We start from the raw sequence: 27,823 nt of genomic DNA on the forward strand, positions 1-27,823 counted from the left end.
AATTTTAATATATCAAAAAATTATCAAGTGAAACATCTCATGACTTTTGTTACATTATAAACTACAGAACCTGACTGTTAACGGCACACAGAGAACTCTTCAAAGCACCTAAAAACAGACGTTGGTATTAGGTGACATGTGCTAGGTTTCTGCTCTGGGATAGTGTTTCCTTCACTTGTCTCCCTGACTCCCAGGCTCCGCCTCTCCCATCTTAACCTGAAGGTCTCCTTGTCGTAAGTTCCCATAGCATCTGTGGACTTCTTGCTGGATGCAGATACTTTACTGTATTTGAATATGTCTCCCTTTCTGACTAGAGTAAAAATGCTATGAAGGTACAGACTTCTAGTAGGTACTTTGTATGTATACATTTTTCAAGTGAATTAACTAAGGGTAACACTTAGCTCTTTTCCTGTCATCCTGGCAGAAGGTGTTTACAACTGTTCAGAAAGATTCAACTTACACTAAAAAAAACCCTTTATAAATGGGCTTACGTCTGAATTTTGCTCCTTGTTTCTAGAAAACAAATTCTGTATTGTATAATTTGAAAGAACTTTTAACTATCTAATATCTTCACCATTCACATACTATATATCCGTAACACCGCTGTAAACACAGAAAAAAATCCTTACTTGGGGTCAACAGTACTCATTAGCTTCAGCAACTGATCTGCGGCAAGAGACTGCAAAAACAAAAATACAGCAACGGTGAGAAAACATAAATGATCGCTATTTCATTTTTTCAATATGTTGAAATGCCTTAAGATAATCTGGGCAACTTACAGAAGTAATATTTTAGGGACATGAAGACCAACGGAAATATAATGCCAGTGAAAACACATATTAAGCTGAGTGCTTTAGCAAGTAAAAATATTATGAAGCTGTAAAGTCTAAATCTTATAAAACAGTTTACCTCCTGCTTATTTTGAGACTTTTTGACAAGCTTGTTAGCTCAGTTTCAAAGAAACGTGTAAACAAAACTCCAACTGCTTAGGCAGTATAATAAAAGATTTCCACAAGGTCAGGACTTCAGGAAAAAAGTTTCGCCAAATTACAATGAAAGAAAACAAAACTTCTAAGAGAGTAAATAACAAGAAAACAAATTATGAACCTTTCATGACTGTTTACTGCCTCCAAACATACTGATGTACTCGGCTCCCCGTGAAACTACTCTAAACTACATAAAGCAAGAGATTCTTTAATGGTCAAGGGGCTAATGATGCAGTGACCTTTTAAACTTCTCATTAACAACTTTATAAAGTAATAAAAAAAATTATTACTATACTACAGTAATCAGTTATCTCCAGTTCTGGAAATGCAAACTTTAACAGTTAATGGAACAAATCCTTTATTTATAAAAATGAGCTCATGGAGGTTCCTCAAAGAGTTGAAAATAGACCTGCCCTACGACCCAGCAATTGCACTGTTGGGGATTTACCCCAAAGATACAGATGCAATGAAACGCCGGGACACCTGCACCCCAATGTTTATAGCAGCAATGGCCACACAATAGCCAAACTGTGGAAGGAGCCTCGGTGTCCATCGAAAGATGAATGGATAGAGAAGCTGTGGTTTATGTATACACTGGAATATTCCTCAGCCATTAGAAATGACAAATACCCACCATTTGCTTCAACGTGGATGGAACTGGAGGGTATTATGCTGAGTGAAGTAAGTCAGTTGGAGAAGGACATACATTATATGGTCTCATTCATGTGGGGAATATAAATAATAGTGAAAGGGAATATAAGGAAAGGGAGAAGAAATGTGTGGGAAATATCAGAAAGGGAGACAGAACGTAAAGACTGCTAACTCTGGGAAACGAACTAGGGGTGGTAGAAGGGGAGGAGGGCGGGGGGTGGGAGTGAATGGGTGACGGGCTCTGGGGTTTATTCTGTATGTTGGTAAATTGAACACCAATAAAAAATAAATTAAAAAAAAAATAAAAATGAGCTCAAAGTTGAAGGGTATGAAGTTATACCTGAGAGTTCAAGTTTGCTCCAGGAAGCCCAAGTGCAGCAAGGGCAGGATCAAGAGTAGGAGCTCCCAAAGCAGCCAATGGAACAGCGCCAATCTGTGAAATTTCAAATTTTATTTACTTAAAATTTAACTTTTATTTCTGATACTGAAGGATCATTGTTTTTCCCTTTAAAGGACCACATAAGAACTAATTTAAGTCTGTAGCTATGTGCGCTGTGTTGCAACTACTCAGCTATGTATGCCAATGCAGCCTGAAAACAGTCAAAGAAAATACTAATAAGCAAATAGGCACGGTCATGTTCCAATCAAAATTAACAAAAACGAGGGTCTGGCCCAAGGGCTGTACTTTGCCTATTAACCCCTGCAATATATACTAGAGCTTCATTTTTCACTCACGACAGCACATTTATCCCTAAAACCAGAAATTAGAAAAAGATACAAGAATTTTACATATCTGTGTGCCAAAAATGATAAACATTTGTTGCTTCTTAGCTCCAAATCCACTGTTCTTTGCCCTGTTTTGTGACAATGAAAGCAGAACCCTTATAAGCATTTCTCCCTCGACAGCTGGCACGGTGTTAAGCTTTATCTGTAGGGGGAGGCAGAAGGAGGACACTGTAGAAGGGGTTTTTCTTCCTGGCTCCAATGTTCACTTTCTGGTTGTAACAGTAACCACAGTGGGATGCCCAGTGGCCTTCACTTCTTTAGTGACCATCGGTATCATCCTCTTGGGCAGCTTCCTACGAGTTCTGTGGGCACCCCAGGGGACTTGGTACTTCCATCCTTTTGAAGGTGATCTGAAACTTAGCCTGAAAGGGGGAAGAGGTACCCCCTCATCTGTGTTCCTTCTTCCTCAGCATCCCAAGTACTTCCTCTAACTGCAATTACTGTATTCACTGGGCGTTCTGCGAAGTTACCTCCTGTTACTAGTTAGTAACTCTTTATATTAACCTTTCCCTATTCATATCACCACATGTTCTTTTTGTCTCCTGCCTGACATAATTCTACTCAGTTAACAGATGCAGACCATGCAAAGTCCTATAGCTTTGGAGGCAGTCTAACTTGCTAAGAACTGTGCTAAAAGCTCTTCTAGTAATATCTAGCAAATAAAAGGTACCAAACTTCCCGTACTTTGTTTATGGAGTACAACTCAAGTAGTGTCACTATAAAAATGTCTACCTTCGTTATTACACAATTTTGTATGTTGAAGGTATCTACAAATTACCCAGATCCTCATTTTGTAAGTAAAAAATGAGGCCTTAAACGACAAAGTTATACTAAAAAAGATGGGAATTCCTGATTTCAGCCTTTTTCTGGTACTACATGGTTCACTTAATAGTTAACTTCAAATACAACAGTTAATGAAAAATAGAAAGGCAAAATGAAAAATAGAAAGTAATGCTGTTATAAAAAAAATGCTGGTTGAGGCTTGCTGTTCACTATTATCTCTGAAACCACTACTGATCAGTTCTAATCTCTCTGAATGAGAATACATGACATTTAAAGAGCCTTTTAGTTCTCAAACAGTATATACTATCAGGGTTAGAAACATTACCTAGCAAAAATGTTCTTCAACTTTATGTCACCTTCCCCATGTTAAAAAAAAAAATCTGCTTTAAGAATTCATTTTTATTTCAAGCCACGTGCTTAATTCAAACCTCAAGAGCAAAAGATCAAAGGGCATTGAGTGGGGAAATAAAAACACAGTAAGTCCAAATTTCACCTTTATTTTCTTTCTGGGTCCAAATGAACATACTATTTTTAACAGCATGTTCCAGAGAAGTCTCAGGTCTCATGAGATTCCAGCCCTGCCCACAACAGTTCCTTATGGGTTATTTTGAGAGCTAGCGGCAAACCAAATATAGCAGATTTACGATATTCAGAATGCTCTTAAAATGCAAACTTCCAAGAGATCTCCTTTAGTACTTATGATCATATCTAAGACAGCCTCTTACAATACTAGGCACACGTGGAATCACTCTGTGAACTCTAATCATGACCGCACTGAAAAAGCTCAGGTATGTTTAGATTTTCCCACAATCCTGCGTTCCTTTCCACCCTTTAGGAGTTCGACAGAACTGGGAGTACCTGGGTAAGTGGGTTGGGGGTAGGCAGGAGTCCACCACCGGGCAGAAGACCTGCCACTGCATTAGCTGGTGCCAACAGAGACAAAGCCTTAGTCTCATCAGGAATAACTCCTGCAGAGAAACATCCTTGCATTAGAACACGCTCTTTTGCAAGACAGAAAACACACAAAAACACCCAGAAAATGTCTCCCTGATACACCACCTGAGTTTGTTGAAAGTACTTATGTTCGCTAAAATATAAAGCTTGACTTCTATGATTATTTATCATTAATTTTATGTCAGAATGAAACTTCAATGTGTGAAAATTTGTTTCCTTTTTCTCTACAAATGGTTAAGTTTCTAGAGTAAAAAAAAAATAGCACAATACACACTACTTTTTTGTTAACACTGCCAAGATTTCATCACCTGTACTCGATTTTTAAGTCATGAACCAAACGTAAGCAAGCACAGTCGGTTCTCCAGGGGTGTGCTCTCAACTTTCAAAAGCTGTTTTATGAACAACGACTCGTGTCGGCTGCTTCACTATAAAGCACACAGAAAAATCAAGATACACAAGACAAAAAAAGTTTGATTTAGGGGTTAATAATATGGTACAGTTACTATGATTTTCTTTTACACCTACCATACAAATTTTGTAAAAATTAAGAGAAGAAAAGTATGTAAAGGAAATATTCTGTTGGAATCAAGCGTAGGGCTTTTGCTGACTCATGAAAATGAATATGAATGTTTCTGAAGGTCTCTGAATACACACACAGGACGTGCGTGTGAAAGTGGGTAAGAAAGAAAGAGAATAGGTAAAACAACATGGCACATTCCTTACCTGTACAGTAAAATGCTTTATGTTCCAACATGTGCCATGCTAACCATACCAAAAATGCTGCTACATAAGTGTCAGTTCAAAAGCTAACTTAGCCAAACTCCTAAAGCCAAAAACAACATGTATGTCTGTTTTTAAAAGCCTAATCTGTGTATTCAGATAAAATCTAAGGGCCCTAAACAAATATTTATGTAGACAATTTAAATTCTATCCAACAGCAAAAGCCCTATACAGATGGATTAATCTGTTAATGTGCCCAAGCCCCCAAAATGAGAGTTCAATAATACAATTAAACTACATATTTGCAAATACCAGTAGTATTTCTGTAATACATATTAAGAAACTGCATCTCATCATAAAACATACAATATGTACAGGGCACTTAAGAGAAACTGGATAAGCTGCAGAAGAAAACTGTTGGGTGGTATTTTCAGCAGGGCCTGGTATATAGTTCAGGCTGAACCAGGGAAAAGAACTGTAAAACACAACAACAAAAAAGAAAAACCACTGTTAAATAAAGGTAATGGTTCCTTCCACCTATACTGAGAAGTGCCGATAATATAAACAAATGTATACTACACAGCACTGTTATCTTGCTTGTGTCAGAGCTGTCATCAATTTAGATACCAAGAGTTATGGAGGGGTGGGGGGAGAAGATCATTTAGATATAGGGCATTAATGCATCAATATTAACAAACCTACAAAGATTATGGGATAATTTTGCATGCAAAATTATGTCTCAAGAGGATAATATTAAGTATCAACATCTTACTCAAATTAGTGCATTTGCAACATTTCTGGCAAACTAAAATCCTCTTGAATTTATTGTGAGACACCTGATAGAAGATCTGCATCCATTAAAAAAAAAGTCATGCATCTGATCCTCTGATTTAAAAAAGACTATTTAAAAATAAAACTACAATTTAAAAATAGCAATGAGGCCCCTCACCAGTTAATTTTCATGCGTCAAGAGTATTTTTTTTACTGCTGCTTTGATAGAACCATGAAATACTGCATGAATGTGTAGAAATGAAAGAAAAAGAAACAGACAAAAGAAACAAACATTAACCAAGGAACCTAAATAACCCCCAAATCCATTACTATTACGAGTTCCTTCCAAATCCAGCTATCTCAGTTTTACCAATTAAGACTATTCCTTACCGTACACTTTGTGTCTATTGTTCTAAAACACTGACCAAGAGCCAACACCAAAGTGTTAAGAGCTAAAAACTAGGGTGAATGGTGACAAAGGGATTGAGTACATCAGTTATTCAGCGGTGGTAACATTAATACAGCATACCATACCAATAAATCAAATACACCAAAAACAGATTCTGGAACTTAAAATATTTCTGTAATTCTATATACCCTCCTAAATATTTCATTTTCAGAACAGATCTAGAAAGGTTACTACAAGTCTAAAAATACTTTTGAAAGCCAGTTATATGATATACTGTATTATGTTCAGGACTCGGGAATAGGATACTTAGCCAGTAAGAATTCTTTAAATTTAAAGTCTAAGTTTTGCACATTACTCACATGATTTGAACTTTTTTTCAAAAATTGTATTTTACTTATCCTAAGTTTGAATTCTGTAAATTTTCTCTTGGTGATACGTCTTATCCTACAACAGGCACACTGATATAAAAGAAATTGCTTAATCAAAACACACTAACTCAAACGCTTATCAGCACATATATTTTAAAACCTTAAAACAGGGCTCACACACTTTAATATCATGGAGATAGATGTACTACTATTACATAGCATGCCTTACTTATTAACCCATCTATGAATGCAATTTAATTTCTTAGAAAACCACAAAGGCAATTTTTCTAAGTTTTAAGGACTAGACATTTCACAACTTTTACACGGCACGGTGTAAATGTTCACACTGGTATTCAAAGCTCTGAGATAGCATCTAAAGTTAACAACATCGAAATTCTGCTTCCACTGACCAGTTCATTTAAGGGGATAGCATTTAAATTCTGGTCAGCATTACGTTAGTTAGCTTAAAATCCAGTAATTTTATCATATTTCAGTGCTTTCTTTGATCAAAGTTTATAGTTACCGAAAAGCAAATCAAGTCGCAGTACACTGGGAACAAACTAATTATAAAATATGTCTCAGAAAATTTTACAAAATGGAATTAATATAGTGCTGTCTCGTCACAGTGGCTTTTTTAGATCCAAAAACCCTGCTCATTATTTTTCTGTCAAATTACTTTAACAGCCTAAAATGTAAAAAGAGAGAAAATGTAGTTAACAAATGGTTACACCAGGAAAACACTTGGGGGACTTGAGTGCTTGCTGGCCTTTAGTTAATGTCTAGAATCCCCTGTAGCTGCAGAGGACCCACTGTTTTTCAGTCATCTGGAAGAGTTTTGCATTTGCCTTCTCCACTACAAAAATCACACACACAAATAACAGAGAGAAGAATTTATTATTTAGAGATATCTAGAAAATATAGCAAGAATGAACAAGAAAATCTGGCATAAAAACAAATTACCCAGTGCCCATCTGGCACCTAAGCTACAGGAAATCTTGAACTTTCATAAAAACCAAAATCATTGCAACCCTTGGTATACTGGAATTCAATGTGGGATATTTTTTTAGTTAATCTGTCAGAGGGAGCACTACATACATAAAACTAACCTAGTCATTTATTCAAAACAGAAATAACATCATGCATTTATTTGGAGGTTTCTATGTAAATTAAATGTGCATGGAATGAACCATTCACCTTCAGGACTTTTTCATAAAACTCAACATTAAATTAACTAAGTAGATACAGCTTAAGAAATTACAATTAGGGATACGGTTTTAACGAACTTAAAATGTTTTAAAAGAATGCAAAAAGTTAAATATCTTATAAGAACAGGTCTAATTTTTAGAATTAAAAAAATCTGCAAGTAAAAACACGGACTGCAGTATAACAAGGGTTTCAAAATGTTAATAGCTTAAATTTCTAACATGCTACTAACGCTCACTCTAGAACTATACTGAGGTAGATGGTCATCATAGGATGCCCTCATAGGTAGTTAAACAAAGCACAAACCTTCTGCATATGGTACGACTATCAAAGCTCTGTCAACGAATACAGTGTTTGTCAGATGCTGTGCCACAACTGCTGAGTCCGGATCATGGAACTTAACAAAGCAGACACGGGATGAGACTGGCAAAGGTGAATCACTACAAAATAAACAAGTAACATAAAAAAAAAGAGAAAAAAGAATATCAGCTACAACACAAACGTATGACTCATAAACATTTGCATTCCAAAAGTAAAACAGGCAGATAAAAATACGTATCACATGTATTTAACCACTTCAAAAAATTTCAAATAAGGTACTGCCCACTGAACTCAAACTGCATGTAGACAGAAACAATCACTGTTTAAATTTACAGTACATCAAATTAAAAACCGTTTGAAACTATAATCTCACAGTTTGAGAAGACCACCAAAGTGTCAACATTTTTCCCATAGCACCAATACCAGCTATTTTAAATTGCAAGTAAAATAATTTTGGTTTAGAAAACTTTTCGTTACTGATAACTTTTCAGAGTAAAAAAAAAAAAAAAAAAAAAAAAAAAAAACACTACTTCCACTTCAGGGACAAAAAAATATTGCGGGAAAGTACACCTACCTACTTGACAATGAGTTTTCTTGACCTGCCTACTAGGTGCTGTCCTCTTCCACCTACAGCATATTATAACTTCGAGGCATTATAAATAATTAAGGCTGTCTTACTCAGATTGCTTTCAGAAAAACCAAACAAAAAATGTGTACACACATGGGGATATATAGTACCCCCTGGTATCATTACACAAAATTCCCCCAGCAAATTGCTTTCTTAGGTAAAACAAGTGCTAAAATGCAACCTACAGCAGAGTAAGAAAGAAAGATTAGGCAGTGAACAGCATTTTTGTCTTTTTAAAATACAAGGTGTTTCAAATTTCTGCCACAAAACTCTGTGAAAAAAGGGAAAGATTAAATAAAGTTAAGAGTTGCTCCCTTAACCCCAAACCAAAAGTTGTTTGAAAAGTAATGGCTTAAAACAGTCATAATCACATCATCCCCGGCTAGACATCAGAACCACCAGCGGGGGTGGGGGGGGGGGCGCTAGGCTCTTCACTCTGCATGAATTAACGCAAGATCTTTTGATGTACGGAATGCCTCCTCCTTCTTTAATTCTCTGTGACCATTTTAATATGCACCCAGGGTAAAGAACAACTGCGTTATTATAACAACGCAACTGCATCTTAAGACTCAACAATGAAAAAAAATCTTACAATAAATTGGAATGGTTTTAAAATAGGTCTTATTGCTAGCTTTTCCAAATAAATTAGATTTTCATGTGTACATAAAAATGTAATTACATCAGACTCGGTTACACTGGTATTTCAGAGGTATTTGTTGTTGCAAAGAAAACTCTTCATAATTTGAGCACTAACATGAAGCCATTACATACGTAGCCCAAGCACTCAAACCCATTAGAACTTTCAATAGGTTTCTTGAAAGGCACTGGCCATACACCAATCAGTGATCCAAATCTAGGCTCAAAGCAAAGTTGACAATACTGTATATCCAAATGGAGTTTTAAGCCATCTTATTAAAGGAAGCTTACTGCCAAATATTTTCGAAAAGATACAGTGTTTTTTTTTTTTTGTTTGTTTTGTTTTTAATGTGGATATAGTGTTGTTTTAATGGGAAGCACTACGGGTCTAAAATTTAACAATGTTGCACCTATATATTGGAAAGAATGCCATTTCAGCAGGTTTTAGCTATTGCACTTCTCTTTTCTTACATATCCACATTTTTACAAAATTAAAAAGCTCTTTAAAATGATGCTGTCCTTCATTTTTAACACCTAACATGATGGTTTGGGAAGTAATAGACATTTACATTTCTGAAAAAATGATCCCTACCATTTCTTTGACACTCTTGTCATCTGACTAAAAAAGAAAATGACTCTAATATTAAGTTTTTAAAAAATATCAATACAGAGAACAGTTCCTTATAAAATAAAATTAGGAAATACTGCCTACATGTTCAGCGTATTTCCATTAATTTGGCAATTTAAATGATTCATAATTTTTCTATCCATTCATGTCATGGCAATATTACTGCTATTACTTCCAGCTATTACTTGGTTACATCAAACCCGTAAGTGGTGTGGAAGTAAAAACATGAATAATTAAATACCAAGGAAAAGAGAGTCACCGTAAGACAACCCAGAAAGACAGATAATTCATTTCTCCTTGCTTCAAACAACCTTGTTTAAAACCATTACTATTTGGACTCAGTTACAGTCTTATATATTCTCAGAATTTATTGAAAGACGACACATGCTAAGATAGCATGTAAATTTCACTTTCAGACTGTTGCATGAAATCAATTTTTCTACCTTAGAATTTTGTTCTAAAAATTTGTTTTCATCTTTTACGTTTAAGAATTAATATAGATGAGGTAGGGCAGTTGATGAGAAGCAAGATAGGAAAAAGCCAGCCCTGTGTGATGCTTTTGCCCTTAGGTAAAGAGTGGTATACTATTTTTCCCAATCTTTTTATTAAAGTGTTCTCTAAGGATTGTTTCCCAGTCTTCTGGGATGCTCATGGAAAATTCAGGTTTCTGTTTTCCATCAAGCCCAATGAATTTGAGAATCCCTTTACAGGAGGGCTTTGATTCTTAAGATCCACGGTTGATATTTATGCCAACTAAAGCATGAGAGCTTCTGGTTCAGACCACTGATGACATGCTTTCAACTCCCACCGTGATACTGTGTTAACCATTTCTGGGTGGAGAATTTGGGGCTTAAAATTATTAATAAAGGCATCTCCTAAGCCCTCAAAATGGCAGATCTGCGACAAAGGTAATGTTCACCTGAAAATGTGACTCTGTTGACCTTATAGCCCTCTCCTCCATTGAGTTCTTATTCAGTTATAAAGAAATACAGCAAAATGTTGCACTTAATAAAAAGTTCTCAAAGATAATCTTACCCAAGTGTAGTTACTTATGATCATTAAAGTATTTTTGGTGCTCACTTCCACAGCACATACACTAAAACTGGAATGATAGAGAAGATTCGCATGGCCCTCTGTAAGAATAAGACTCAAATTTGTGATGTGTACCATACTTTTATTTTTTTTCTAAGACAGTTTGTTAGAATGTCTGCAAAACTCTTCCTTAGAAATTTACTGTATTAGGTTTTATTTTTTTGCTCTGAAAGAAAATTTTAATTTTTTGTTTTCCAGTTGGATGAGTGAGCACATGAGTTCAATGTCAGTTTGTTAACAAGTCATCGGTTTCCGTCTACTTGCCTATGCATTCATGGAAAATGGAAGTCTTTCGGTCAGTATAAAAAATAATCTATTTTTGGCCACCAAAATAATTACCTAAATAATTGATGTGAACCTTCAGTTAATGCATAACTCTGACATATGCTTCCCTGGGATCATTACCCAATAAACACTCCAGTTATATTCTCCAATCTGAAATACACTAAAACCAAACATTGAAAGAATACTAACTGTCAAAAGAATGATTCCACTCATTAGTTGTTTGGCTGAATCAAGGAAATACTTTACCAAGTAGTAAAGGAGAATCACAACACTGGGGTGGAAATATGAATTCTGACGGTGGTAGAGTGATTTGGGAGTGCAAAACAACGTATGTGAATTTCAGTTCACTTGTTCAAAAAAACAGGTTTAAGATAAAATAGGAAAGCATCTAGCATATACTAGACATTCACACAATGCTGAATTTCTAAAATGCATTTTAGGAACAACTAGAATCAAAGGAAATACTTTCCTTTAGAAGAGAGGGAACAAATGAGGGGGAACGCCGACAGAGGCTTTCAAATAGCTGTTAGGGGCTGTCATACTGAAGAGAGGGTGAGAGTATTATTTCTTGTTAAAACATCATTATCACTGGGTGAAATTATAGGCCAGCAATTTTCAGCTTAAAAGAACCAAGAAAGAGAAGGATTCAATAATGAAACAAAGGGAGAAACCTTCGTGAGGAGGTGGACACTGAAATGTCTCCTGTAATCCCAGATCCCACAATCACCACTGCCCCCTCCCCATAGGTATTTATAACGGAAAGCACCATTTCGGAAAGCACCATTTCGGTAGGTGTGGGTTAAGGCTGTCCTATATGTACTTTAAACAATGCTCCATAGGTGATGTTGCTGACCTAAGGGGACACATACTCCAGGAGAGGAAGCTAAACTTAATCTGACAGTTGGTGAGGAGTGCTTTAGAGAAAAACAAGGCAGTTAAATTTAACGGGGGAGGAAGGGAGGGAGCAGGAGTGTTTTATTTTCATACAGGGTGATCAGGGAAGGTTTCTCTGATTAGGTGACATTTGAGTAACAAAAAGCAGCAAGCATGTCATAGACATCTATCTAGGTGAAGAGTCCTAAGTGAATATGAATGCCTTTGGTGGAAAAACAAAACACACATACACCCCATAAAAAAAAAGTAGCAAACATGTTTATGATAGTTAGAATTTTAAATATTCTGAACCATTTACTCTTATTCTATGAGTAAAAAAGTAGATTTTTGGAATGATGCACCTTTTTGGAGCACTATTTAGGACTCCACAGCACGTTATCCCCGTCAAGCTAATGCTGAAAAGAGTAATAAGCTTAAAGAAATTGTCCAGAACATTTCCAAGTCATGCAAGTGAGATTAGCAATTAAGACTTACATTAAAAAAAAAATCCACGTTAAATGAACAAAAGAAAGACTCTACATCCATCCTATTCAAATCCAGAAGGCCACTGAGGTAGTACTAGCATCTACTATATTGTAACCTTGTACAGTGTCAGATGAGAAATTATTTATATGTGGGAACAAATATAAAGGAGTCAAAGAGCAAAAATGTGTCAATATTTATCTTCTTCCCAATACGGGAAAAGGAGTCCCAACGCACAGCACCCCAGGTCACGTTATCTGATTCACATCAGTCACCCTCCCCCCCCCCCCCCCCCCCTTATGATGGAAATACTCCTCTGACAACAAAGCAAAAAAGCCAAGACTGGTCCATCAGGACTCTAAGACACTGGTCATTCATTCGGTCAAAGAGGAGCCCGGAAAAGCCTATACCTGTGTCACCTTTTCACAAATGTGTCCTAAGAGCATCTTCAAAACAAAACATTTTAAAGTCAGGAACTATAACAAGAGTCTTTCTTTGTAACTTGCTGGGCTGGAAAGAATGATTTCATAAATCAATCCGGTATGTCAGATATTTTGAATAATAGCATTATAATAATGACACGTGCCATTCTCATTTTCTGCGTTTTCACTGTTAATTTCACAAAAACTTAACAAAGGGCATGTTTTCAGAACATGGAATAACGGCAAAATATTTTTTTATATTCCTATTATGAAAGCTATTTGTTCTTCCTTACCAAAAGCAGTCAAGTTTCCGTTCAAAACAAAATGTTTGTTCCCAGAATTCTACACTTCCTGAAAATCAATGAACTCTGAAACCTTTCTCTGCATGTATACTCCTCTAAAAATTCAAGACAACATAGTCCTCTGAAGACAGGAGGAATCATCTAAAAATACTTTCAGTAGAAAGTGATGAAATACGGAAAGTACTGAGCTCTGCAGTAGGATTAGCTTCTACTGGGGGACCACGAATGCGGAGTACAAGCACGGGGCTCCGGGGAGGGTCCGTGCTCCGCGCGCCCGCCGCTGCTCGGCACGTGGGTCCCGGTACCGGTCACCTCTGCTCACGGCTCCGACTCTCCCCGGCGATTCACGCCCTCACTGCTTGTGCAGGGAGCAGGAGTCCACGCAACAGACACAGCCATGCTAACTCCAAGATCCACCGTTGTGTAAAGCCCCTGGTCGGAGGCGGAGGGCAGGGTCCGCCGTTCGGGGCTGAGCCCCTCGGGCCCCGCGGGGACCTCGCTACCGCAGCCCCGTAGGGACCCAGGACGCGGCTGCTCCTCAAAGAGCTCCAAACACTCGCTTCTGCTCAAAGCAGCCATCGCGCGGCGCCCCGCGGGCCCGGCCGCTCCGGGGGCCCCGTGCCCTCCCCCCCCCCCCCCCCGCCCGGCCCGGCCCCCGAGAGCGCAGGCCCGCGCGGCCCGGGCCCCGGAAGGCGGCGGCGGCGGCCAGGCCCGAGCGCTACTCACTCTGGCGGGAAGAGGCGCAGCTCGTCGATCTTGCCCAGGAAGCCGAAGAGGGTCCGCATCTGCTCGGAGCTGGCGCTCGGGGACACGTTGGTCACCTGGATCACCTCGGTGCCGCCGCCGCCGCCGCCCGGCCCGCCGCTGGGGCCCGGGCCCGCCGAGCCGGGCACGACGCTGCTGCTGCTCATGGCGCCGCTCGCCGCCGCGCTCCTGCTTTAACACATCAAACACACAACAAACCGTGAGAGGGGGGGGCCGATCCGCCGCCGGGGCTCGGGCCGTCCGCCGCCGCCGCCGCTCGCCACCCGCCGCCGCTCGCGAGGGGGGAGCGCGCGAGCCCGCCACCGCGAGGAAACAAACGGCCGCCCCCACCTCGCCGGCCACCACCGCCCGGGCGCGCCCCGCGCCCCACAAGGCCGTGCGCGCGCGTCACCGCCGCGGCCCCGCCCCCGCCCCGCCCCCCACGCCGCCGCGCTCCCCGCCGCGCCCCGCCCCCCCCACGCCGCCGCGCCCCCCCCCCCCCCCCCGCGCCCCGAGCTCTCCCGTGGAGCGAGCGAGAGGCATCAACTCCTGAGAACAACAAGCGCTGGCTCCTCTGCACAAGCTGCGCCGTCGAGCACGCGCTCCCATCAGAAATGCTGCTTATTTCTTCACGCAAGACCACCTAGGGATCTGTCCAGGGACTAAGGAAATTTCCACCGCAGCTACCAAAATTTTCCTATCCTAAAATTTTATGTCTTTACACACATTTTGGTGACATTACGTTTCTTTTACTGATATACTTAACTAATGCTCAATAAGCAAATGTTAGTGCACAAGCTGACTTTTTAAAAGCACACTTTTCAGTACCTAAATATGTCCAACTATATGATCTGAAATTTCTACAGAAAAACTTGATCTCCATGCCTATTCTTGCTTAAAATACTTCTGAAGCTTTGACTATAAAAAAATTGTCGAATTTTTCAACCCTATTTGAACTCCCGTTTTCATCCAATGTCACCCAAACCCTAGCAGTTTCCCAAATGCGACAAAAATCTCTAATTTAGGGGCACCTGGGTAGCTCAGGGGTTGAGCATCCGCCTTCCGCCCAGATTGTGACCCCGGGGTCCCCACAGGGAGCCTGCTTCTCCCTCTGCCTGTGTCTCTGCCTCTCATGAATAAATAAAATAAAAAAAAAACCCTCTAATTTCACTGTGCCCTTATCCACATCATTACTGACCTCCCTCACTACCTAACTACCATCCTCTGCTCGGCCTTCCGCAAGCAGAAGCTTCCTCTTCTCCGCTCAACGACAGAAAACACACACTCTACTTATTATAGTGACATGTATCTCCTCCCAAAGTGGCTGAGTTTTCTGGGTCAGTTTAAGATGTAAGCGCAACGTCTATCACATAGTAAATGTCCAGTAAAGGTGTTAAACACATGAATAATGAATTAAACACATGCCTTAATGACAGAGCTATTTATTCTAAGACAATTGTTAAATATTTTAACAATTTTGCCCTCAGTATTTTTGGAGGCTAAAACCTGAAGCCTTACAGACTATTTTTGTTGCTGAATATATCTACAGGATAATGAAGTCAAGGGTGTGATTTCTGAAAGACTAGAACACAAAGTTCCTGAGACCTGGATGGAGAGGCTATCAGCTGGGTGTGAGCACTAGCTAACTCACTTCTGCTACTTCTTATAAAAACAAGGCATGGGGCGCCTGGCTGGCTCAGAGGGGCACGCATCCACCTTCAGCTCAGGTCATGATCTCAGGGTCCTGGGATTGAGTCCTGCTTTGGGCTCCCTGTTCAGTAGGGAGTCGGTTTCTCCCTCTACTCCTACCCCCTGCTTGTGCTCGCTCGCTCTCACAATACTGTCTCCAATACATACATACATACATAATCTGACATTTTTTATATTCATACTCATTGAGTGGCATGCCATTTGTTGTAATTCGTAATTTTCCTGAGGCTTATATTCAACCAACATAGCCCTTATTTTTGTTTTGTATTTATCTTCTCATTTTGAATCAAACGCATGTAGCTGCTAATTACAGATTAATTTGATAGTTAATTTGTATCAGGACCCACAAAACGGGAGGCTGCCCTAGTGACCTGACTCATGTTACAAATCTAAGTCAGCCTGCACTTATGGGAATCACCTATCCAGAAACCCCACATACACCAATCACAATCCTCTAACTCAGCTTGAGTTAACTTACCTAGGTAATAGGACCTGCTAGCTTTATAAGGAACTCCTTCAATCTCCTGGCCAATCATGCTGGATTTGTGTGCCACCTCTCCCAATGTTCTCTAAAACATGCTCTTGGCTAAAATCTTTTGGGAAGTGTTCAACTGTTTGTGAGGCACTGTAATCCCCCAATCCATGCATTGTCTTCTCTGTAATAAAGGACATTAAATTCATTATTGTTTTTTTGTTTTGTCATTTGACAAGTTTAATACTTTCTAAAAGTGAATACCTGTGCATGCTACAGTGCTCTATGATAAAAGGACAACACAAACGCAGGGTTCATTCCTGCCTTTTTTTAAATGTTAGCATCTTTTCATTCATTCTTTAAGGTGGATACACAGAAACCTTTTATGTTATTCTACATATATTTGACATATTTCATAATTACACATTCAAACCAAGAAAGAGTTCTGTGATAAAATCTTTTAAATCATCACAAGCCAGTTTATGCATAACTTACTACATATGCCAAGAGATGGTGCCTCTGAATGGAGAAACAATGTGGTAAAAAAGAATCCTATTCTAAAAAGGAGAATTTTTGAGTATTTTATTTTCAAATCATCTGACAGGTAGAAAATATACTAGACTTAGAACACTACCCTGTCATTTATTAAGTGTGATTTGAAAAAATTTCACTTCGCTTCTAAGAATCTAAGTTCAATCAGAAACTGAATGAATCATAATTCTGAAAATATTTCTAGGTCTAATAAACTGATTAAATAATTAACTACTTTGATGACTTACTGTCTGTTGCCCATAGAGATAACTGAAGGCAAATACATCAAAGCAAATAAGTATAACCAATCTATAGATTTATTTTTTAAGATTTTATTTATTTATTCATGAGAGACACACAGAGAGAAGCAGAGACAACAGGGAGAAGCAGGCTCCATGCAGGGAGCCCTATGTGGGACTTGATCCCAGGGCCCCAGGGTCATGACCTGAGCCGAAGGCAGACGCTCAACCACTGAGGCACCCAGGCATCCTCAATCTATAGTAGTTTTAAATCACTTCAGATTTGTTTAGGATCCTGATTAAACAAAACTGTAAGAAATACAGAATCTGGAGATGAATATCATACTTGCCTTATTTTTTTTAAAGACTTTATTTATTCAAGAGAGACACAGAGAGAGAGGCAGAGACACAGGCCAGAGGAGAAGCAGGCTCCCTGGGGGGAACCTGATGCAGGACTCGATCCCAGGACCCCGGGATCACAACCTGAGCCAAAGGCAGATGCTCAATCACTGAACCACCCAGGTGCCCCTTGTCTTATTTACTTTAACCTCAGCGTCATAAGCAGTTGTTAAAAAAATCTGCAAATTCCTTCAAATATTATGCACCTGTTATGTTCCAGGATTTTCTTAAATGCTTCTTCAGTGCTTTCTTTTTTTTTTTTTTTATAGATTTTATTTATTTATTCATGAGAGACACAGAGAGAGAGAAAGAGAGAGGCAGAGACACAGGCAGAGGGAGAAGCAGGCTCCATGCAGGGAGCCCGATGTGGGACTCGATCCCGATCCCAGGTCTCCAGCGCACTAAACTGCTAAGCCACCGGGGCTGCCCATGTTCCAGGATTTTTCTAGACACTAGAAATAGAGCAGAAAAAGATAGGCAGTGTCCCTGATTGCCTATAACTTTAGTATGGCAAACTTTCAATAAATACACGCAAAGATGTAAGGGAGTAACATGCTGCCATGAAAATAAACCAGGATAAAACATAGGAGAGAATGTGTTACTGAGCTGAGACTTTAATAAAAGGTGGAAGCAAGCCATTTGAATTTCTGGGGGAAGAGCCAATCCAAACAGAGGAAATAGCATATTAAAAAGGTCCTAAGGGTAAGAATAAGTTTGAAGCTTTCAAGAAAAGTTGGAAGACTATTCTTTATTGAATGAATAGTTTCTAGTTTACATTTCAGAGAGAGACTTACAAGGAGATCCTGTCAGTATCATGTGGAAAATAAAGTGAAAGAAATATGCAAAGGGAAGGGCCATAGCTCATCTTTGGAGTGGACTGGGAAGGCTTCTAGCTATATTTGCATGATAAATATTACCCGTTACCAAGGGTTAATGCTATTTCTAATCCAAAGCAAAAAGTAACCTGTCAATTTGGTCTATATACTAGTCTTATTATGGCCTGTATAGTCATAGTCATTTTTGGCCTATATATATGCAGTCATTTTTGGCCTATATAGTGCATGATTTCTGAAAGGCTTTTGGAATATAGAAAATAACTTACAGGCTCCCCATAATAGAGTACTGTTGGCAATGGGTAACTGCTAACACCACACTGCAGTATTATTTAGAATATCCTAGACATGGAAAAAACTTGTGTCCACTGACAAATGAATAAAGAAGTTGTAGAGTGTGTGTATACGCATACATACATGCGTATGTGTATATACACAGTGTACTATCTAGCATTCAGCCATAAAAAACAAGGAAATCCTTCCATTTCTGACATGGTTGGGCGATGCGGGCTTTATGGTTACTGAAAAAAGTCAGACAAGGAAGACGAATATTGTAGGATTTCACTTATATGTGAAGTAAAAACAAAAACACCCCTAAACTTATACAAAAAGAGATCAGATCTATGGTTACTAGAGGCAAAGGTGGGGGTGGGGGAATTGGAGGAAAGTGGTGAAAAGATACAAACTTCCAGTTATAAATAAGTACTAGAGATGCAATGTACAATATGATGGCTATATACTTAACATTGCTGTATGATATATACGCAAGAGTAAGTCCTTAAGAGTTCTCATCCCAAGGAAAATATATTTTTCCTTTTTATTTTTTAATCTAAATGAGATGATGAATACTAACTAAACTTATTGTGATAATTCACAATATACGTAGATCAAATCATTATGCTCTACACTTTAAACATATACAGTGCTGTATGTGATTTATATACAAATGTGGCTGGGGAAAAAAGAACACTTGCAAAAAAAGATATTTCCAATGCAAAAGGAAAAAAAATTCTCATATATTATTTGGAAATCCTTCAAATAAAAGATAGGATTTGGTACAGATATATATATAATCACTCTACCCACTGGATATCATGTTCCCATTTGGATAAATCAAGTCACCTCTGTTACTGTTAGCCACTTTTGTGCGAACTATTTTAGTATATATGCTGCTGAAGCGAGCACATGTGCAAACTAATAGAAGAAATGAGTTCTCCTAATTGACACAATTTTGCAAATCTGCACAAGCAATAGGACTTCAATCAAACTTGTTAAGCAGCAATTCCTATCTTGCAAATACATTTTTTTGAGGACAGGGAAGGTAACAGTATTGGTGTTTGTGTTTCCTCATGCCAGACAATATCTAGTACAAAATCAGTATTTGACAAAATTTACTATCATCTACATGCTTAGAAACTTCACAAATGCCTCACTCAGATAATATACTTAGCAAAGGCTTGCTGAATGAAGACAGGAATGCATCTGTCAGATTTATAAGAAAATCTGAGATAAATTGTCAAAGTATTTGGCTATCCATTTTTCCTCTATGGCTATAGAAAGCAGTAAGAAAAACTAGGAAGTACACACTAGGACAGAAAAAAAATCTACTTCAATTTATTTCCAAATACTAGTTTTGCATTGTCTAATTTATATTGTCTACCAATGGCATGAGAATCCGTATTTTTAAATTGACAGCACAGGATCTGTGAACACCTTGAAAATTTACATAGAGGAAAAAAAGTGATAGTCTGGACATTAAAATGCAACTGAGGGTATCCCTGGGTGGCGCAGCGGTTTAGCGCCTGCCTTTGGCCCAGGGCGCGATCCTGGAGACCCGGGATCGAATCCCACGTCAAGCTCCCGGTGCATGGAGCCTGCTTCTCCCTCTGCCTGTGTCTCTGCCTCTCTCTCTCTCTCTCTGTGTGACTCATAAATAAATAAAAAAAAAATTAAAAAAAATAATAAAATGCAACTGAGAAAAGGCCACTTGAGGGACTGTTTCACAATCTTTGAAAAAAGAAAAAATATCCAGTAGAGTTACAGGTATCTTTAAATAAACAGTTTGAAGTATTTTAATATTAACAGTTTTCCCTGATCAAGGAATTAAGACATTTTCACCATTCGAACTTTTTCCCCCTCCTATGTTATAAAAATAATTTTCTCTTCATGAGGGAAAATTATTTCTAAAGTCTGATAAAATTGGTAAAAAAGAAAGTGTACTCAACTCAGTAATAAGAGGACCTATAATAACCAAATGCTTTTATTTTATTTACTTATTTATATATATATTTTTTAACCGAATGCATTTAAAATGTCTTTTAATCCTCACAACAATTAAAAGATGCTACAGTGATTATGAAAACAGGCTGAGTCAAACTAAATTAAAGTAATTGTGACTCTGGTTCATTACTTTGTCCTTCAAATTCCTTATCTGAAAAATGATAGTAATGTTCACCTCACTAGGCTGTTAAGAGGATGAAAACACTAATACACATGCTTAGAAAAGATAAACTTCAACTATCCTTACTTTACAAATTAAAAATCTTTCATTTTGAAAAATGGTCACCTCAACTGGGTTCCATTTAATACCATCACTCTATTTTAGGCTAGTGCTGTCCCTTGGACACCATTCACATGGAAGATATGATCAGAAGAGCTAATATACATAGCAAGAAGAGTTTCTTAAGATCTCGCATTTTAATATAGGCTTCGTTTGTGGCATATTTTAAAAATTATAAAGTAATAAATGGAAAATGTTAAATATTCAGATTATAAGTGTAAAAAAGTACAAGTACCCCATGCTACTCCTCTCTGCATGTTCTCAACCATAGGTGCTTCCTACAATTAGCCATGTGAGCCCCAATTCCCTTATATGAGAAATGAGGACACAGGTACGAGTTTTTAAGGTTAGAAATGTTATGGATATGAAGCACCGACCCCACAGTCCAGCACAGAGGCACCCCAAAAATGATATATACCACTGTAGGAAAGTCTGTGTTCAACTTCCTTACCTTTCCTATGTCTTATCGACTGCCAAATACAAAAATACTTTGTAAACTGTTAAGTGGTAGTCAACATGCAAAATGCACTTATTAGATTCTCTTTCTTCCAGAGGCTGCTGCAACTGAAACATGACACCAACAGATTTCAACTTTTCATATTCACTTTGATTCTAAAGCAAGACTTTATCAATAGCATGCAGAGATAGATGATGGCTACACAAAACATACCTTTTTTGACAAAATGCAAATGTGTTGGGGTGGTTCGGTGGGTTAGCATCTGACTCTTGATTTCAGCTCAGGTCATGATATCAGGATCATGAAATGGAGCCCCATGTCGGGCTCTGTGCCCGGTGTGCAGCCTGCTAAGATTCTCTCTCTACCTCTCTCTCTCTTTCTAAAACAAAACACCAACAACCCCCCTCCATCCAAAAAAACAACAAAAAACCTGCAAATGTTCCATGGACAACATGAAAGGGTTCAATTACTTTTCTACAGTTTTAGAGTATTCTTATTTCCAAGACGTAAGTAATTGCATATATGCTTGATTAATCTTAAAAGTACTGTGACATGGGTCAGAGCCAACAAACCATCAAATGACGAAAGCACAGGGGGTAAAAAAGGGAAAATATTACTAAGTACGCTTAACAATCTGAATTTCTGATAAACGATGAAGCTAAACATAATGCTTTTTCCCAAATGCCACTCCAGTCACTTGAAGCTATGAACTATGAGCTGGAATTAACTCACAATGAAGTCTAAAACACGTGGAGATGTTGATCAAATAATTATTTTGGAGGGAAGAGATGGTGGAAAGGTAACTTTCTAGGAAATGAATTAAAAGAAAAAAGGTCAGAATCTCTAAAGTGGAAAATAATCAAAGATGTATTAACAGTAAATAAATTCAGTGACAAGTGCAAAACATGTATTTCTATAAAGCTGAAGAGCAAAGCTGGGCTCACAGATTTGCACTGTAGGGACCAGGTATTTAGGTGTTCAATAGTGTCTCAACATACCAATGATGGTACCTTCCATATTATTTAAGTACAGGTAACTGTGATATTTTAAGTGATGGGAAAAAAAAAACCTGATGTGGAAAAAACTGTGGACAGTGTTGAAGTTATTCTCAAAGTTAAACTAGCATTTATTTGATTGTAATTGTGAGTATAAATATTCTGCCTTGAAATTTGAATATTAAATTTTTAAGTAAAAATCTATTGATTGTAATTGTCAACAAACTACCAAATTATTCTTATATTCTCCTCTTACCAACTTAAATTGACACTAAGAATAAAGTCTCAGTGACCATATTATCTTATTAGAACAGTCGGGGAGGCTTTGTTCATATAGAACAATATTTGTCATGAATAATCCTCTGATTCCTCTTTAAGTATTAAGCAAATGAAGTTGTAAGCCAAATCCAGCAGAAAAAAATTGTCAGCAGAGAGTGATATAAAGTCAAATTTTAAAATAGTGGATTTTGATTAAAACCAACTTTTAAACAGATTTATTTGACAGTGGGTTTGTATGTATTAACACAAAGACAGAATGATATTATGAAGTACATTCTAGGATTTGGTACCCTAATTTTCTCTATTAGTTAACTGCTTTAAAGGAGACAAATTCTGAAATCCTATAAAATTAATATTTTCAGTCTGAGAAACATTAATCTTGGAAAAATGAGCAAGAAAATAGCTTTTAAAGGTTAGGAGTAGGAATCCTTGGCAATAATGGGAAACATTCCCAGCTGATTTTGGAAAAATCAATAAACATTTATTTAATGACATAAAGACTGCTTTATAACCACCCACTTCATCTTTTTTTTTTTTTGATAGAAATAAACCAAAAAATAAAACTAATAGTAATTAGAATTAAAAAATGTTTAACTAGTTCCTCCATTTTCCTTCATAGGAAAAACACTAGCATGCAGAAGCCATTTTATTTTTTAAAAGATTCATTTATTTGGGCGGGCAGGGGGGAGAGGAAAAGAGGTTTTTGTTTTTTAAAGATTTTATTTCAGAAATAGAGAGCAGAGCAAGAGTGCATGGGGGTGGGGAGGGCAGAGGGAGTGGGAGAAGCAAGCTCCCAGGTAAGCCTAGAGCCTGGGGTGGGGATCCATGCCAGGCCCCTGGGATCATAACCTATTGAAGGCAGACACTTAAGCGACTGAGCCACCCAGGCACCCTGGAAGGAGAGTCTTAATCAGACTCCCCACGGAGTCCCATGCAGGGCTGATCTCACCACCCTGACATCAGGACCTGTGCCAAAACTAAAGTCAGATACTCAACCAACTGTGCCACCCCCAAGCACCTTGTAAAAACCTTTTCAAAAGAGTAAAATGAAAATGTTATCTTCCCAAAGCTGAGGACCGAAATTCTTTTGCATTGAAAGCTGAGAGAAATGTTAAGAACCGCTATTTTACTCAAAGATTAAACTACCTAGAGCAAGCTTCCTGTTAGAGGACTCAAAAGTAAAAAAGAGGGGGTGGTCCTGGCTAAGCTTCCGACTCTTGGTTTCAGCTCAGGTCATGATCTCAGGGTCATGAGTTCCAGCCCAAGTCAGGCTCCCCACTCAGCGGAGAGTCGCTGAGATTCTCTCTCCCTCTCCCTGATCCTCCTGCTTGTTCTCTCTTTCAAATAAATACATCTTAAAAAAAAAAAAATGAAAAAGAGAAGCATAGGGAACATACAAAAAATAGATATAAAATGTTCTAAAATAAACTGCACTCTCCATCAGAAAAAATTATCACAACTCACTAACAACAAAATACAACTCAAATCTACATTTTAAACTATGAATAGAAATGCAAAATATGTACTGCCTTCAGTGAAATAGTATAGAATGTTTTCTACTGACTACTTTTATTTTTTTTTATTTTTTATTTTTTTTAAATTTTTAATTTATTTATGATAGTCACAGAGAGAGAAAGAGAGACAGAGACACAGGCAGAGGGAGAAGCAGGCTCCATGCACCGGGGAGCCTGACGTGGGACTCGATCCCGGGTCTCCAGGATCGCGCCCTGGGCCAAAGGCAGGCGCCAAACTGCTGCGCCACCCAGGGATCCCCCTGACTACTTTTAAAAGTTGGTAGTTATAGGCATGAATGGAAAACATGCGAAACTGCGAATTGAAATTTTTAAAGGAAACTAAAAGACACGGGTAATGAACACCTGAAAAGTTGAGTTATTTAAAATATGGAGAGCCCCTGTCCTATATGATTTTGCTCTCAATTTTGATCATTTAAAACAACTTATTGATAGAGGCACAAATACAGAAAACTTTGAATAATAAGTATGTAAGAATGTAAAAAAATCCCACTCAAAAAACATTAAGCATTTTTTTTAAGTTCAACAATTCCAATCAATAATGACAGTGTTAAAAAGTGAAGTGTTCTTTCAATAAATAACTTTACCATAAAATAGCAGTTCCCACTGAGTAGGCAACATTCTGAAAGATAATACTAATTCAAAATAGGTTACATCTAAATCTGTTAATTTACACAAAAAGAAACTTCCTAGAAATGTTTGGAAAGCAAATTCACTTTGCTCTTAGGTGGTAACATTTTTAAAAATTTTGCACAAATTAATGTCATTTTCCTTTACTACAGTTTCTTGATTTGCCTCAATAAATCCATCTTACTTTTCAGCTTTGAAATAAATCTAACGTGTAGCAATATTTATGAGAGTAATACAGACATGTTTGAAAATGTCTTACTAAACTGTAAAAGGAGAAGTAAGCCACTCTATCTTACTTTGATAAAGTACACTTTCCGTTACCACACAGAATAGCATTTTTTGGTTGATGTAATTCTTAGGCACATTTTTTCTTCCACTTTTTTTCATTTGGCAAAGAAGGTGGACAAGGCATTATTTACTTTAATAAAATGAAAATAATAAATTGTAGCTAAGCAAATTCTGCTACAAAAGGTAGCTATGGAGTAGACTCCAGCCTCTGCACAGGAGACATCCATTTCATGTTACTTCAAAAATCCTTTTTATTTTTTTTTTTAAGCAAATATGTTTGCTGAAATGCTCAAGCTGAGAAACTGCTGGGTTTTTTTGTCGGCAGTGAATTCTTCCTAAAGTAATACAATTAACATAAGGTGCTAAGTCCCAGGAAGACAAGTACATATCACTCTATGCTCTGATTATGGAGGCTCAATTCAAGTTGCTTACTCTGTACTTGCTCCGCAGGCATAACACACGGTGTACTATAAATAAACACTCATAAAATTTTACATGTCAGTTTATACCTATTGAAGTTTACCACAAGTATATGGTCACTTGGATTTTCAGAATTACTTTGCCATTAAACAGAATCACGCTTCTCTCATAAAAAAATGCAGCAACGTTTACTGTAAATGTCAATAACAAAATATTGCACTTCAAGCAGAAGCACAACAAATGAAAATATTACACTTTGCCTATTACTTAAAAAAAAAAAATTGAGCTAAGAAAAGAATCTAGGATGGGGGACGGGTGGCTACTATGAATTTTCATACTTGAGTAATTCATCCTCCAAAGGCAGGCTGTTACAAACCACCAAAGAGGAAAAACTTTTCACTAATTAAAAAAAACAAACAAAACAAAACAAAACAAAAAAAAAAGGGCAGCGCGGGGGGTGGGGTGAGGAGGGGCTCAGCGCTTTGGCGCCGCCTTCAGCCCAGGGCATAACCCTGGAGACCAGGAATCGAGTCCCACATCCGGCTCCCTGCATGAGGCCTGCTTCTTCCTCTGCCTGTGTCTCTGCCCCCCCCCCATCATGAAATGAATAAATAAAAAAATAATAATAGTAAAACCTAATTGAAGTGTCCCTTAAAATGGTTCTAGGATAAAGAGGTTGAAGATGATGGCATAAAGGCCAATGGGCAAATCCTAATGATTAACAAGAAAGATTTGCGAAAGGGATCCAGTTTGCATTCTTGGCCAGACCACTTACAGAACCTCGTGACCTTCAGCAAGTTTCTGGGTCCCTTTCAGCCTCCTTTTCTTCACCTGCAAAGTTGGTCACTGTTCTGAATATGAGAAAGCAAAGGAGATCCCCAGACACTTGGGGCTCAGGAAGGTGGTACCGATCATTACTGTCAAGATGAACTTGTGGCAGGGAGGAGGCTCACTGGAGACCTTGCAAAAACTACGGTCCTCGCCTCACAACCCACTCTCCCTGCGGGTGGTGTTGCTCTGCTACTTTTCTGCTACTCACTTTAGCGTCAAGGATTCTGAAGAAGAACGGAGAAGAAAAAGCAGGGATTGGGGGTGTTGGGGTGGGGGTGTTAGGGGGTGGTGTTGGGGGTAGGGGTGTTGGGGGTGGTGTTGGTGTTGGGGTGGGAGTGTTGGGGTGTTGGTGGGGTGGGGATGATATTGGGGAGGGTGGGAGTGTTGGGGGTGGGAGTGTTGGTGGGGATGTTGGGGGTGTGAGTGTTGGGGTGGGGGTGGGAGTGTGGGGGTGTTGGTGTCGGTAGTGTTGGTGGTGGGGTGGTGTTGAGGGCGTGTTGGTGGTGGGAGTGTTGGGGGTTGTTGGTGTTGTTGGGGGTGTTGGTGTTGGGGGAGTGTTGGTGGTGGGGTGGTGGGGGTGTTGGTGCTGGGTGTTGTTGGGGGTGTTGGTGAGGGTGTTGGTGGTGGTGGGGTGGTTGGTGTTGGAGTTTGTTGGTGGGGGGTGTTGGTGTTGGGGGGTGGTTGGGGTTGGGTGGTGTTGGGGGTGTTGTTGGTGTTGGCGGTGGGGGTTGGGGGTGTGGGTGGTTAAAAGCCGCCTCTCAGGGGCGCAGGATCGCGGCGCCCCCCGGCTTGGTGGAGGGCTGGGGGCCGCTTCCCCGCGGGACACAATCACTCCGGGCAGCGGCAAGCCGAGCCCCGCACGGCCCTGGGCATCGGGGGCATCGGGGGCATCGGGGGCATCGGGGGCACCGGAGCCCCCGGGTCACTGGCCCGACGGGCCGGGGCAAGCGCACGCTCCCGACCCGACAGCGCGTCTCCGGGGCCACCGGGGCCGGCAGCAGCGTTTCCCCGCCGGGCGGAGCCGCCGTCCGCGCGCGCTCTACGCCGGGCGCTAGTCCTTGCGCGGCTGGGGCAGGCGTCCTTCCGAGGCTCGCGAGAAGCGCCAAACCCCCCGGCCCGGAGCCAGGCCCCGGCCGCGGCACCGACGGAGGCGGCGGGATTCGAACGCGGGTGTCGCGGGCTTCCGGGCCCGCCGGGCTGCTCGGGTCCCGGGAGGCGGAGGCGCAGGCCCAGCCCCCCCCCCCCCCCCCCCCCCGCAGGCCGGGCCCGCGCGGACCGACGGCCTCGGGGCTCCCCCGCCACACGCTGCGGGCCGCGCCCAGGTCTCCCGGCTGCGCGCAGGCCCACGACCGGGCCTCCGACCACGGAAGCTCGTCCCGCCCCGACGCCCGCGGCCGCCGCGACCGCCCAGACGGCGAACCCGCCCGCCGCCGCCCGCCGCCGCCCGCCCCGAGCCCGTGAGCCGCACTTACTCGAGCCGAGCGATTTCCCAGACGCGGGGCCGGCGCCGGCAACGGGAAGGGCTCCTCTACGCGGCAGCCCGGGCGCCGGCGGTGACGACATCGGGGCCGCGCCGCCGCCAGCGAAGGCCCCCGCGTACGG

At 40.0% G+C, this 27,823-nt stretch overlaps 1 protein-coding gene and 1 non-coding gene across 10 annotated transcripts in view; one reads left to right on the top strand and one right to left on the bottom strand.

The window, feature by feature from the left end:
• SRSF11 (serine and arginine rich splicing factor 11) overlaps positions 1–27,805 on the bottom strand; it is a 41,780-nt gene extending 13,975 nt beyond the window's left edge. Inside the window, exons 1-7 of one of the 9 annotated variants that reach the window (XM_035718243.2) lie at positions 7,938–8,071; positions 5,830–5,891; positions 5,247–5,355; positions 4,469–4,585; positions 4,065–4,174; positions 1,978–2,070; positions 630–679 (exon numbers count right to left, since the gene is read on the bottom strand). In XM_035718243.2, coding sequence (XP_035574136.1) covers positions 630–649 — 20 coding nt within the window. In that variant the 5' untranslated portion in view covers positions 650–679; positions 1,978–2,070; positions 4,065–4,174; ... (2 more) ...; positions 5,830–5,891; positions 7,938–8,071. The other 8 variants (XM_049111811.1, XM_049111810.1, XM_025418014.3 and 5 more) reach the window with 8 other exon arrangements.
• LOC112641153 (U6 spliceosomal RNA) lies at positions 10,917–11,020 on the top strand. Its single transcript, XR_003124539.1, has one exon. It is a non-coding gene; the product is annotated as a U6 spliceosomal RNA (small nuclear RNA).
• Positions 27,806–27,823: the final 18 nt, after the last annotated feature.

The sequence above is a fragment of the Canis lupus genome, chromosome 6 (assembly GCF_003254725.2).
Source record: "Canis lupus dingo isolate Sandy chromosome 6, ASM325472v2, whole genome shotgun sequence".
Classification (NCBI taxonomy): domain Eukaryota; kingdom Metazoa; phylum Chordata; class Mammalia; order Carnivora; family Canidae; genus Canis; species Canis lupus.